Here is a 14,822-nt window from a genome sequence, read left to right as displayed (position 1 = left end):
TACTCGTAACACCAGCAATGTCACCACGTGACAAAGACGTGCCGTCATGCTCGTTTAAAAAAAATAGGGCGAACTGGTACTTTTCAAACGGAGTATAGTACCGTTTTTGATTCATTAGTACTGCGGTACTATACTAGTACCGGTATACCGTACAACCCTAGTTAGCAGGTATGTTTACGACATTCGTCGTTTCCATCTAGTTTTGATGAATAGGAAACAAACACGTACTGTTATTAGCAGTTTTAGTATTGTTATTACTCAGGTTTGTTGAGTTGATAGTACAATGGCTTTGTTCTTGTTTTTGTTATTTTTGTGACGCTTATGCTTTTAGTTTGCGGAGAAGAGACAAGAACCACCGACGAATGAACATCCAGCCTCCATGTTCCCCTCCCAGCCTTTACTGCTTCATGTCTCTGGGGCTGCACGGTCACACCAAAAAGACTTAAAGACACATTTCTCACACTCATGAAGAGTGAAGCCAAACAAAAGCACCGTTCAGCCTCAGCCTGCACATGACTTTGATGTGTTCTGTCTCTCAAAATCATCATCTGGTGTTTCTTCTCTCTTCTTTCTGCAGTGCACGCTGTGGAAAGTAAGTCCATCTTTTTTGCAGACTGTTTGAGTGCTTTCATTATGATAGTGCTTTGATGTTCAGTGCGTATTATGAAACATCTTTTGCTGTTTGATTCTGTTGGTAGAATATTCATCCAAGTTTAACCTACGCCTCTAAGTGTTTTTATTACTATTGAAAGTCAGTGTTTAGCAAACCAGTTTAATATAATGACCTTTTTCTTCCTGCTGAACCAGTTAAATTTAGCATACCTGCCCACTGCGAGCACTGTGATATTACTTTTCTAAGCCGCCAGCCAACCACATGATGTCGCCATTATAAAGTCCTGGTCTTACCCATCGCCTAAAAAGTGTGGTTGACTTGAAACTTCTCTTACAGGCTCAATGTGCTCTACATAGGTGTCGTAAAACATTTCCAACTGTAATTGTTGCTTTCTTTTGTGTTGACAGTTCACGACCTTCAGAGTTTTGGTTTAGACAACGTAAGTAGTACATTTTTGTCCTGGACCATGTGCAATCTCATAGTTGATATACAGGAACCTCTTGGTGGAAACAAAATTCACCGCACTTTTACTTATTTAAAGAAAGCCAAAGCATCAAATCGTAAGGTTTATGCATTTTGGTGTTGGCTTGCGCGCAGTTTTGCATGCGTCTGTAGTGTTCGCAGAGTTTTGCAGTCTGACAACGTTGTGATGTCACAAGGAGGTGGCCGTACGTATTTGGACATAAAGTAAGGCTCTCAGCCAGAAGGGGGAGGAGCTGCTTTTTTAAATGCAGTCAAAATCAATTGGCGAGTGTATTGTGAATTTATATAATGTTAAGTTCATTTTCAACTGTGTCTGTGGGGTTATAGTGGGGTTGACTTCAAGACATACTTGCCAACCCTCCCGAATTTTCCGGGAGACTCCCGAAATTCAGCGCCTCTCCCGAAAACCTCCCGGGACAAATATTCTCCCGAAAATATCCCGATTTTCAGCCAGCGCTGGAGGCCACGCCCCCTCCAGTTCCATGCGGACCTGAGTGAGGACAGCCTTTTTTCACAACGGGAGGACAACAGGGTGACAAGAACTAAATCATCCATACTAGAGACAAATTGTATTATTATGTTTATCTTACCTAAAAATAAATATATTTATTAATTAAAAAAAATAAAAATGTTTACTATATTTTGCTAAAAACATCAAAAGTAATTGTATTTTTATTTGTATTTTTTCTGACTGCTTATTACATCCAGCCATAGAATTAAAATAAACATATATGAAATAATTCATTTTAAATTATCATAATAATTCATTTAAAATGACCATATTTAATTATTAAAATAATTGCTTGTTTATCAACAACTTTGGCATTTTATTCATTACATTTCATTACAAGGTTGGCAAGTATGCTTCAAGATGTACTGTATATATAAACGGTGCACATTTTTAAAAGATCATTTGATACTTTTGAAAAGGGGGGGGGCGTGGTTTCATTTGCAATCTGGGGGGGAAAAAAAGAGGTGAAAACAAGGGAAACATCAAATAACAAAAAATACATTAAAAGGAGCACAGAGCTTATGCAGCCAGTTGCCACTTCAGCGGCGCAATTTCTACATACAGCTACAAAGTAAAACAACGAAAACCCCCAAAAAGTAGCAAATAATACATATTGCGCTCATACGGTTGCACCACGCGTAAAAAAACCTAAACAAAAACACAACACCCACATACTGTACCCACCATGGTGGCCTCTGCAGTGCTCCACGTCATCGTCAGCAGGGCTTGGTGCACGGCGAGAGACAGGAACAGACCCAACAAAGCAACCAAGAGAGCAAACTCCGTCCTAGGCTGCCCACTAGCACCCCACCAACGTCCGGTCTGCGTAGATTGATGTTGTGTCGTTCGCGAACGATTCGTTCGAACGAACTAATCTTTTGAGTGAATGTTCTGAACTGGATCACTTCATGAACTGATTCGTTCCTTTCTCAGTTCAGTTGAGCTCCGCCGCGACCATGCCGGTATGAGTGGAACTGGCGCATTCTGTGACTCACTGAACCCTCGACGTCGGCGAACGACGCAGCCAGCTACTCATCATGGGGGCGGGGGGAGGGACTGAGCGAACTTTCATGTCGTTAATCACCGCGGATTAACGACATGAATCACTCAGTGAACGACAGAATCAGGACTCGCGAACCTACTGACACAGAGAAGTGACTGTGTCGCGGAGGAGGACGTCACATTGAGGCTCTCGTTCAGTCACTGTGCGCGTCGTTCATTGGGTGCTGAGGGCTTGTGTCGTTGGCGAACTGACACACACCGAGATCTGCCGCTGGGGAAGGTGTTACTGACTGACTCATGATTCGCCGACCTGCACACAGAACTGCTGCTGCAGAAGTGATTCAGGTTCACGTACTGAACTGTGCTGACTGTCACTCACTGCCTGGTGTACTGCATGCACAGAGCTGTGTAGTTCACTCTATTTGCTGCTTCTCCCGCGAATGTCTGCACTGTACTGTACTACGCACGCACGCCCTCCCCTTCCCCCTCCTATTTTTGGGAGGGGGGGGGTTCGGTGAACGAATTTATTGAACGACTCAATTTAAGGAACTGATTCTAGTGATTCAGTTCAGTCAAAAGAACTGCCGATCCCGTCCCTAGCGTAGATGAGCGAGAATTCGCCTAAGGAGGCTGAAGTGTTCGACACATGCTCATTCATCTCTGCAGCCCCGTCTCTTTGTCCGGTCTCTCTCTGCGGATTCCGGTGTGGCAGAGAGCCAGCAGCTGGTCTATGGTGCAAACGTGGCCAAAAGGCTCCCCCAGGCAGTTCACAAATAGAAGTGCCAGCCTTAGTTGTAGTCCCAAAAAGGCCCAAATCAAAAGGCAGAAAACACCCAACAAAAGGAGGATGCATGAGCAGAGCTCCTGCAACCAGCAACGCTATCTTGGGGGGAAAAAGGTGCGTTTTAAATGTAGATTTTTTTTAAACTGAATTGGTCCTTTTAAAGGAATCGTAACCTGAATTGCATCGGTCCTACTGGAAGTCAAATAAATAGAAAAGATCAGAACATTAACCAGTGTAAATAAATAAATGATAAATGGGTTGTACTTGTATAGCGCTTTTCTACCTTCAAGGTACTCAAAGCGCTTTGACACTACTTCCACATTTACCCATTCACACACACATTCACACACTGATGGAGGGAGCTGCCATGCAAGGCGCTAACCAGCACCCATCAGGAGCAAGGGTGAAGTGTCTTGCTCAGGACACAACGGACATGACGAGGTTGGTACTAGGTGGGGATTGAACCAGGGACCCTCGGGTCGCGCACGGCCACTCTTCCACTGCGCCACGCCGTCCCAGGCATAGTGTTTTATTTTTTACTTAAACTAATCGACAGATTACTTTATCCGATTACTCGACTATTTTAACAAACTAAATCGATTTTATTTTTCCCGTTTTACTTTTGTAGCTGTATTTAGAAATAGTGTTTCTGAAGTGGCAGCTGGTTGCATCAACTATGTCTTATGTTCTTTAATGTACCAATATGGTGCCGCTGTCGTACTGTGCTCAGTTGCATTTTTCTTTGTTTCTTGCATTGAACAAAAGCCCAGACAAATTCCTTGTGTGTTAAACATAATTGGCCATTAAATCTGATTTCGATAAATTACTACAATAATCAATAGTTGCTGGAGTCTGCCTCAACTTTTACGAATATTTTCCCCAAAGTGTGGGTCAAAATGTAATTACACTACTTTGGGTGATTTAATTGAATGGTTGCTTGGTAAGGATATTTGACATACTGGTGACGAAGCATCTCTAATATGTTCAGATCAACATGACCCATGTGATAAAACACCTGTCGTTTGGCAAGGATTACCCAGGCATCGTCAACCCTCTGGACGGGACGCACGTCACGGCACCACAAGGTCAGTCCGGCATTAACATTCAGCATTTTTTACTCCCATACCTGTCGCCCGGCACCGACTGCAGAACAGGAAGTCGGTGTCAGAAAGCACAACACCCGACACAAGATGTGGCTACTTTTGGGCTTCCTTTTAATGAAAGAAACAAGATGGTGGTGTGACATGAATGAGTGGACACGCGACGTGGCTGCTAGTGTAAAAGTCCCATAGGTGTATTTAGATTGCACAGAGGGCTTTCTCCTCGTCGTCCTCAGCAACGGATGCCCATCCCAATGGCCATGAAGGTGCCAAACGTCCCCCCGCTCTGCATCATGGTCTTCCCCACACCTCCCATGAGCTCCCGTCCTCGCATGCCGATTCTGCAGACAGAGAAAACTGCTGTGTTCCATTAATGAGCAGAGAGCAGCTTTGTAAATAAATTGGGGAGCCTACCTGATACACGAGAAAGTACCAAACATGGCACCAGCAGCGATTCCCACGGCAAAGCCCATCATAAAGCCCATCTTGACCCGGTCGAAACAGCTGGGCTGGGTCTGCCCATACGGTCCGACAGCAACCGGCATCTGGAGAAGGAAGATGTGCAGAGGACATTTTAATGTAAAAGTAGTCTTCCTAACACGTGTCTGGATATGTTTGTAACTGAAACAATGCGTGAACGTGCAACCTCCAATACGTCTACAACAGTGTTTTTCAACCTTTTTTGAGCCAAGGCACATTTTTTTCATTGAAAAAATGCGGAGGCACACCACCAGCAGAAAACATAAAAAAATGAAACTCAGTAGCTGAAATTGACAGTAAAAAGTTGGTTTTTGCAATTGTTGAATATGAATTTAAACCATAACCAAGCATGCGTCACTATAGCTCTTGTCTCAAAGTAGGTGTACTGTCACCACCTGTCACATCACCCCCTGACTTATTTGGTGTTTTCCTGTGTGTACTGTTTTAGTTTTTGTCTTGCCCTCCTATTTTGGTGGCTTTTTTTCTGTAGCAGTTTCATGTCTTCCTTTAAGCACTATTCCTCACACCTGCTTTGTTTTAGCAATCAAGAGTCAGACTTTTTAAGTTGTTGCTATTCTCCTTTGTTGATTGTCATGTCATGTACGGAAGTACTTTGTGGACGCCTTCTCAGCTCCACACGCGGCAAGTCTTTGCTGTCGTCCAGCATTCTGTGTTTGTTTACTTTGCAGCCAGTTCAGTTGTAGTTTCGTTTTGCATAGCCTTCCCTAAGCGTCAATGCCTTTTCTTAGTGGCACTCCCCTTTTGTTTTACTTTTGGGTTGAGCATTAGATACTCTTTTACCTGCACACTGCCTCCCGCTGTCGTATGCATATTGTGATCACGACAACAAACCATGTTTCCGACATCTACAAAGCAATTACCGTATTTTCCGCAGTATTAGGAGCACCTACAATGAATGGCCTATTTTAAAACTTTGTTCATATATAAAAGCGCACCGCATTATAAGGCGCATAGAATAGACGCTACAGTAGAGGCTGGGGTTACGTTATGCATCCATTAGATGGAGCTGCGCTAAAGGGAATGTCAACAAAACAAATAGTGATTGTACTGACACTTCTACTTGCTGCTCTCTGTTCAACAACCCACTGTTCCACTTTGTCCTCCAACTGTAGTCATCTCGCTTTGTTCCCTCGGAAACTCTGTTTACTCTTCTTTACTTGGCGCAGGTCATCATGTTGCTTCCTCCACTTCCGCACCATTGATTCGTTAATGTTAAATTCTCTCGCTGCTGCTCTATTCCCGTGTTCTACTGCGTGACTGATCGCCTTGAGTTTAAACTCTGCTTCGTAAGCGTCTCTTAATAGGAGCCATTTTTGGGTCTTCACATAAAGTTTAGGTCTCGCAACTACGGTAAGCAGCCGCCAACTTCATTTTCCCCCGTAGAAGAAGAAGCGCTTCTTCTTCTACGGGAAACAGCCGTAGCGCGCTTCTTCTTCTACGGGGGAAAATGAAGTTGCCGGCTGCTTACTGTAGAAGAAGCGCTTCTTCTTCTACGGGGGAAAATGAAGTCGGCGGCTGCTTACCGTAGTTGCGAGACCTGTTGTGGCTCAATATTGGTCCATATATAAGGCGCACCGGATTATAAGGCGCACTGTCAGCTTTTGAGGAAATTGGAGGTTTTTAGGTGCGCCTTATAGTGTGGAAAATACGGTAGCTACCGGCTGCCACCTACTGATATGGAAGAGTATTACACGGTTACTCTGCTGCACTCTAGACCAGTGGTTCTTAACCTTGTTGGAGGTACCGAACTCTTCTTTAGTGAAAAATAAAATGTTTTTTTCAAATTCAATATAAAGTTATTTGTTTTTGATAACACTTTAGTATGGGGAACATATTCTAAGTAGCAAATACTTAATTTAGAGTTATTTGGACACTAGGGGAACATATTCTAAGTAATAAAGACTTAATTTAGAGTTATTTGGTTAGGGCCAGGTTTAGAGGGTTAGGGTTATAATAAGGCCATGCCGAATAAGGCATGAATAAGTACTTAATAATGAATAGTTAAGAGCCAATATGTTACTAATTTGCATGTTAATAAGCAACTAATTAATGGTGAATATGTTCCCCATACTAAAGTGTTACCATGTTTTTTTTACTGGTGCACAAAATGAAGCGTGCATGAACATCACCTTGTTCAAACAACAAAACCAACACAGTGCATAAACTCACAACAAATTACACACCTGCAAATCAGTTAGCTGTTGCCGTATCCATAATATGCCGATAGGGAGAAATTTGTATTTACACGATGAGTCGGATGTGTCTTGACCTACACCGAACCCCTAGGGTTCCATGGAACCCAGGTTAAGAACCACTGCTCTTGACAGCACCGACACTCAACAACGGCACAATATTTGTGGATTATAATTACTGGTTTGCAAAAATAATTGCTTTAACCCAATTAGGTGAAATGACATAATCTCAGACGACACAGTGGTTGAAAAACACTGGTGTACAACACTGGTTAATCATTTGAGTAGGTCATAACAGCCTCTGGACTGTGTCCAGTGGTACAGGGTTTTTCATCGATTGATTCTGTTATTAGTAGATTGCACAGTACAGTACATATTCCGTACAATTGACCACTAAATGGTAACACACCAATACGTTTTTACACTTGTTTAAGTCGGGGTCCACATTAATCAATTCATGGTAGCCTAGTTAGCGTCGTCTGACAATAATGTTCTTAGTTTGTCCCCTACGTGGTATCAATACCAGGTTACTCTTTCGTTCGTCACAAACACTACATCCATAGTAAAAAAAAAATCTTAATTTCGAGTGAGAATCGTCCGTAGCGCTAGCTTAGCATGCTAACTAGCTTAGCATGCTAACTAGCTTAGCATGCTGCTAACTAGCTAGCTGGCCAACGTCACTTGTGGCCTTGACAGCAAATACACGACACGCGAACAATCTGAAAGCTGCTCGTGCGAAGTAAGTAGTTACCGTCACTGAATTTTTGTTCCAAACAAGCTTCCTTTGCTGGTCCTCGGCTGAAGGGTTATAAACGCCTACTTGAGCTTAGGAGCTTTCTAAATGTCTTTCTGTCAGACCTCCATAGCCGGAAGACAGGAAATGTAACCAAGATGGTGAATTAGCTGCGACTAAATTAACAGCGACTCGCAGTGGCACATTTTAGTACTACAAGCTTTTTTACAAAGATTGTTTTGAAAATAAGACATACATTTGGTTTTCCACACCAAAATGCATCTATTCATTATTTAACTTCTTCTTCTTCTCCAGATTTTGGCGCGCTATATCGTCCACATGTTTCACCCGATTCAAACCGTTCCAACTTCAAACTGTTCAGCCTATTCGGGAATCGCAGGCTTTCCATTGACAAATTCCAAAAATTCCCAGATTCCCCAGAATTCCAGGTTTACTGGGACATTTTTCCCATTCAAGAGGAATTGGCCAATTTTCAAACTTCCACCATTTCCACATTTTTCAACCAATTCAAACCATTCCACCTTCAACATATTCCACTCACCCTAGCCATTCAAACTTCCTCTTTTCCAAGTTCAAAAAAATTCCAGGATTTTCCAGAATTCCTGGTTTTCCAGAGCCCTATTTCCACCCTTTTTTCTGGCGACTACTCCTTCCACATTTTTCAACACATTTCAACCGTTCTACCGTCAAAACATTCCTCTTATTCAGGACAAAAAAAATTACGTTTTTTTTAGAACTGGGAAAATTCCCGGTTTTCCCGAAATTCCAGGAATTCCGTAATACAATTTCTCAATTCAACATGTTACTGCTTCAACATTTCTCCACCGATTTGGAAAATTTCTACTCATTCAGCCCATTCAAGTTTTTTTTTTTACAATGTTCCCAAAAATTCCCGCTTTTCCAGAAATTCCCATTGAAATGAATGCAACATTCTTTAAACTTCCACAATTCCTACATTCTTCAACCCATTCAAACCATTCCACCTTTGACACATTCCACCATTCTGAAAATTCAAACTACCCTTTTTCCAAGTTCAAAAATGAATTGGCCATTTTTCAAACTTCCACCATTTCCACATTTTTCAACCAATTCAAACCATTCCACCTTCAACATATTCCACTCACCCTAGCCATTCAAACTTCCTCTTTTCCAAGTTCAAAAAAATTCCAGGATTTTCCAGAATTCCTGGTTTTCCAGAACCCTATTTCCACCCTTTTTTCTGGCGACTACTCCTTACACATTTCAACCGTTCTACCGTCAAAACATCCCTCTTAATCAGGACAAAAAATTACGTTTTTTTAGAACTGGGAAAATTCCAGAAATTCCGAAATACAATTTCTCAACTCAACATGTTACTGCGTCAACATTTCAACCGTTCTACCGTCAAAACATTCCTCTTATTCAGGACAAAAAAAAAATTACGTTTTTTTTAGAACTGGGAAAATTCCCGGTTTTCCCGAAATTCCAGGAATTCCGTAATACAATTTCTCAATTCAACATGTTACTGCTTCAACATTTCTCCACCGATTTGGAAAATTTCTACTCATTCAGCCCATTCAAGTTTTTTTTTTTACAATGTTCCAAAAAATTCCCGCTTTTCCAGAAATTCCCATTGAAATGAATGCAACATTCTTTAAACTTCCACAATTCCTACATTCTTCAACCCATTCAAACCATTCCACCTTTGACACATTCCACCATTCTGAAAATTCAAACTACCCTTTTTCCAAGTTCAAAAATGAATTGGCCATTTTTCAAACTTCCACCATTTCCACATTTTTCAACCAATTCAAACCATTCCACCTTCAACATATTCCACTCACCCTAGCCATTCAAACTTCCTCTTTTCCAAGTTCAAAAAAATTCCAGGATTTTCCAGAATTCCTGGTTTTCCAGAGCCCTATTTCCACCCTTTTTTCTGGCGACTACTCCTTACACATTTCAACCGTTCTACCGTCAAAACATCCCTCTTAATCAGGACAAAAAATTACGTTTTTTTAGAACTGGGAAAATTCCAGAAATTCCGAAATACAATTTCTCAACTCAACATGTTACTGCGTCAACATTTCTCGACCGATTTGGAAAATTTCTACTCATTCAGCCTATTCAAGTTTTTTTTACAATTTTCCAAAAAATTCCTGCTTTTCCAGAAATTCCCACATTTATGGGAAATTCCCATTGAAATGAATGGGACATTCTTTAAACTTCCACAATTCCCACATTCTTCAAACCATTCCACCTTCGACACATTCCACCATTCTGAAAATTCAAACTACCCTTTTTCCAAGTTCAAAAAAAATCCAGATTTTCCCAAAGTTCCCTAATACTATTTACTACTCCAACATTTCTTGCCCAATTTAAACAATTCTGACACCAACCAATTCAGCTCATTCATGCACTTAATCATTTTTTTTTAAATGCAGCTTTTCCCCAAATTTCCAGGAAGTTCCCATTGAAATGAATGGGACATTTTTCCAAGTTGTACAATTCCCACATTTTCCAACCTATTCAAACCATTCCACTCATCCTGGACATTCAAACTAACACTTTCCCAAGTTCCAAACCAAATTCCAGTTTTCCTGGAAATTGAAACTCTTCGATATTCAAGTCATTTCAGCGTTTAAAAGATTTGAAAATTCAAACTATTTCATGCTACATTCTGTCAGCAGTTCAGTTCAACTTCAGCATTGGAGCATTCACACCTCATCTAGTTAATTATGAAATTGTAATTGTTTCATGTGATTGTCTCATTGTGTGTGTTTTGTCCTCCAGCTTCAATGATGTACCAGTATTTTGTAAAGATTGTTCCCACCGTATACATGAAGACAGATGGCGAGGTGAGTGCTGTGTAAAAGAAAATGTGTGTGTGACGAATGCTGTCCAAAGTCGTACTATGTGACTTTTTGTGTCTCTGCAGGTTGTCAAAAGCAACCAGTTCTCAGTCACCAGACATGAAAAAGTTGCCAACGGCTTGATCGGCGACCAGGGCCTGCCAGGTGTCTTTGTTTTGTACGAGCTGTCACCCATGATGGTGAAATTTACAGAGAAACACCGGTAAGACTGTTTTAAAGGTAGATAATATATCATAAACAAATGTTTGAAATGGGATGGAGTGGATTGACACACTCTTAAGAAAACTCATTTTTTAAAGATTCAAACTATTCACCATTACTTCAAGTTACTGCTCGACCGCACTTCCTTTCACACCCACAATGATTTAAAGTAGACAAATTGGACATCTGGAGGGGTCCACAAATGTAGCTTTAATTTGTTAAAGACAATGTTGAATTATTCGTGCATCGCAAAGTAACATATTTGATTGACAAATAAGTGCAGTATTGCTGTGATCGTGACGCTAATGAGAAAAAGGATAGGTTCAGTTTTGGCAGTTGATTTTCAACCTACAAATATTTTGCTGTCACAATTCATGTTTGCAGTGTTTTAATGGTGTGAAGTTCACATTTTGTCTCGCTGTTCAGCTTGACTTCCCAGCAATGTTTGCTTTTCAACAATATTTAGATTCAGTGAGCCTACAAGAAGTGTATTCATGTAGTTTATTGATATTATTAAGAATATTTTCTTGATGCTAACGAATATAACCAAATACGCTATAAAGTGGTCATCCGTGTTGAATGAAGCACTTTGCTTTCCTGCACAACAACAACTAAGCTTTTAGTTTGGACCAACAATGAATGAATGAAATAAGTTTATTTGGGTCGTATAATCAACCATCAACCATTTTGTGTGAGCAGTTTAACAGTACAGATTAACAATCGTACAAAAGAAAAGAAAAAGGCCTGGAACATCGTTAAAAAAATCAATGAGATGAAAGTAATTGTTGCTATATTTTTTCATTTTCAATTATTTCACCTTTCAAGGTTTTCTTAAACCTTAACAAAGAACTACATCACTGAGCTTGTTCCACCATTTAACTCCTAAAACTGAAATACATTTGTATTTTATATTCCTTCATACTTTACATATTTCAAAAATCAATATTCCCCATAAATGATAGTTTTCTCCTCTTAATGTAAATAAGCTAAGAATACAAGCTGGAAGGCTGTTGTTCTTTAAAAACACAATATCTGACCATTTCAACACATTACAACTTATAAATAATGTTCATAGTAGCACGCTTTGTGTATTATTCTAATGACTTTTTTTTGAATGACTTTGACAATCACAATATTTATTACAGGGACTTAACATGACGTGAGTTCTTTGTAGTCAATTTTAGGCATAACAATCTAAACATAACTTAAAAGGGGTTCTTAACCTTTTTGACCCCAGGGCCCGACTTTTACACTACAGAGAGGACTGGGGCCCACTCAAATATAAACACTGAATTAGTATCCCTATTCTTGATTTTGATCATAATTGATGATTGCAGTCAAACAGGATAAACCTTGTCAAGTAATATGGAAGCGTGTGTTAATCACAAATATTATCAAGGCTGATTACAAAAATAAACACCAATCAAATGTTCTGCAAAAGAAGGAAATCATCAAAACTGATGAACAATAAATTAAAATTGCTAAAATAAATACACTAAGTAAATTAATAATAGATAACAATGAAATATATGTTTCTTAGATAAACTGTCAGTTGCAAAAGAAAATACAGCTTCACCACTTTAGTCTTCTCAATGACTTTAGCTCTAGTTCTTTTCTGTTGGTTTGATATTTAGACTTAGACAAACTTTCATGATCCACAAGGGAAATTACTGCCACAAGTGGTGGAAAAGTGTATTACAACAGACCACAGCCGAGAAACACATTTCCTCTGGCGGTTCAGAAACACTGAACTATGCGATCTCTTTACACATTTTTCTGCTCTCAAACACGACCTATGTGATAAAGAATACAACTTGATTGGATCACAGAAAGTTTCTCAAACAAATCTAAGGTTCAAACCAACCTTTTACAAAGTGATCTCTGCAGACACCAGCATGGTCCGACTGTTCTCCACAAGATGAAATTAGCCACGTGTTTTACACACACGCTTTTGTAGTTTTTTCCCGACTTACACCCCTTTATGAACCACGTTTGTCAGTCTATAAAAGCTATTTCCTGTCTGCATTATACATTAATCATTAGTAATGTAGCAGTCTAGTTTTGAATGGCAGGGTCCCTGCTATCACATGTTGATCAAAATTAACATTTACATAATAAATCAACTACAGGCTGTAATAAATGAAGCATGATGAGTTGACTTGAAACTGTTTAATGTTGCACTTTTTATATGTAGAAGAAAAGTTTTGTCATTTTATTTCATCTGAGCAACAACTTGAGGCAGTTTAATGTTGATTAACGTGGACAGAATTATTATAGTTAAAAGGATAAAGCCATTGTTTACAAATTTGGTAAATAAATAACCAAAACATTTATATTTTGTTGTTTTCTTACTGTACCGAAAATGAACCGAACCGTGACCTCTAAACCGAGGTACGTACCGAACCCAAATGTTTGTGTAGCGTTACACCCCTACGTGACGCTGCGGCGTGCAGGACCAAATTACATGAAGGGCCACGATAAATGATGCGAAAAACATATTTTAAGGTGGTGACAGGCCAATTTAATGGCGTGGAGGACAACATTGAATGATGTGGTGGGCCTTGAGTTGGACATGTGACCTCCATCCAGCACTCGTGTTAACTATGGTCTCTCTCTGTCAGGTCCTTCACTCACTTCCTGACCGGGGTGTGCGCCATCATTGGGGGCGTTTTTACAGGTGAGACTCCACCCCCTGCCCTCCTCGCCACCACCTGCTGCTAAACGGTGCCCCCCCCCCTCTCTCCTCTTGCAGTGGCGGGCCTCATCGACGCGCTCATCTACCATTCCGCCCGCGCCATCCAGAAGAAAATCGAGCTGGGCAAGGCCTCCTAACCACGCCCCCCGTCCACCCTTGCTGGCCTCCCCACCCCACCCCCCCCTGCCCGGGTGGCGCGGCCCCCGAGCGACACGCCGGTGCAAGGACGGGCTGGCGAGAGGTAAGGAGAGGACCGAGCATCTTTTGTGTGGTTAGTCGCGCAGACGGAAGCACAGAGAAGGACGGCCACCATTAGCCGCTTCCTGGGGGTTTTACGCCTCCTCCTCCTCCTCCTCCTCAACTAAGTGACCACGGGGTGGCGCTCACAACCAGTCGTCCTCTCGGAACACGGCTGTGCTACTTTTGTTCTCGCTTCTGTTCTCATCTCTTTTTTTTTTTTTTTTTTTTTTTTTTTTTTGCACATTCACCAAGAAACCCCCAAAAGTGTCCGAAGAAGGAGCGTGAAGTGAAAGGATCCTCGTTTTTGAACGGAACACTTTTCATTCACAACACGCTCGCCTTCCTATTTTTCTACTAGAAGGTCGGGGGGAAAAAGCAGCCGATTTGACACAAACGTACGTTAAAGTTAAAGCTCGTACGTTTTTAAACCCTGAAAATCAGGGATGGGTGTGTTGGTGTGGGGGGGGAAAAAACATATTTATATTTTGATTTTTCTTAAACATTTGGTGTTCCTTTTTAATGGCCGACAATAAATGTGACTCACATCACCTCAAATAAATATCATTTTCACACATTAGTTAGGGTTTGGATTATTATAACCCGAGCCCTTATCATGTTAAAACCCTGGGGGTGTAACGGTACGTGTATTTGTATTGAACCGTTTCGGTACGGGAGTTCCGGTTCGGTTCGGAGGTGTACCGAACAAGTTTCCACACGGACATATTAAGGAGCGTAGCGCACGTTGTGTAAACAATGCACACCGAGGCACAACACACGGCATGCTAGCAGCTAACGGGCTAGGATAGACTGACCATACGTCCTCTTTTCACCGGACATGTCCTCTGTCAGGGGGTAGTTTCTTAAATGCCTCAAATGTCCAGTATTTTGAGTTAA

The 14,822-nt window shown here is 41.0% G+C and overlaps 2 protein-coding genes across 3 annotated transcripts in view; one reads left to right on the top strand and one right to left on the bottom strand.

The window, feature by feature from the left end:
- ergic3 (ERGIC and golgi 3) overlaps window positions 1–14,505 on the top strand; it is a 37,285-nt gene extending 22,780 nt beyond the window's left edge. Inside the window, exons 8-14 of one of the 2 annotated variants that reach the window (XM_061977606.1) lie at window positions 578–592; window positions 1,021–1,052; window positions 4,382–4,478; window positions 10,713–10,777; window positions 10,858–10,994; window positions 13,615–13,670; window positions 13,746–14,505. In XM_061977606.1, coding sequence (XP_061833590.1) covers window positions 578–592; window positions 1,021–1,052; window positions 4,382–4,478; window positions 10,713–10,777; window positions 10,858–10,994; window positions 13,615–13,670; window positions 13,746–13,825 — 482 coding nt within the window. In that variant the 3' untranslated portion in view covers window positions 13,826–14,505. The remainder of the gene's footprint in view (window positions 1–577; window positions 593–1,020; window positions 1,053–4,381; window positions 4,479–10,712; window positions 10,778–10,857; window positions 10,995–13,614; window positions 13,671–13,745) is intronic. The other variant, XM_061977607.1, reaches the window with a different exon arrangement.
- Window positions 4,591–8,060, bottom strand: romo1 (reactive oxygen species modulator 1). Its single transcript, XM_061977609.1, has 3 exons — window positions 7,938–8,060; window positions 4,908–5,038; window positions 4,591–4,834 (listed from the first exon to the last, which is right to left on the bottom strand). The coding sequence occupies exons 2-3, from the start codon at window positions 5,036–5,038 to the stop codon at window positions 4,726–4,728; spliced, it is 240 nt and encodes a 79-aa protein (XP_061833593.1). The 5' UTR covers window positions 7,938–8,060; the 3' UTR covers window positions 4,591–4,725.
- Window positions 14,506–14,822: the final 317 nt, after the last annotated feature.

The sequence above is a fragment of the Nerophis lumbriciformis genome, linkage group LG18 (assembly GCF_033978685.3).
Source record: "Nerophis lumbriciformis linkage group LG18, RoL_Nlum_v2.1, whole genome shotgun sequence".
Taxonomy (NCBI): Eukaryota; Metazoa; Chordata; class Actinopteri; order Syngnathiformes; family Syngnathidae; genus Nerophis; species Nerophis lumbriciformis.
This window is presented reverse-complemented; position numbering and strand designations above follow the sequence as displayed.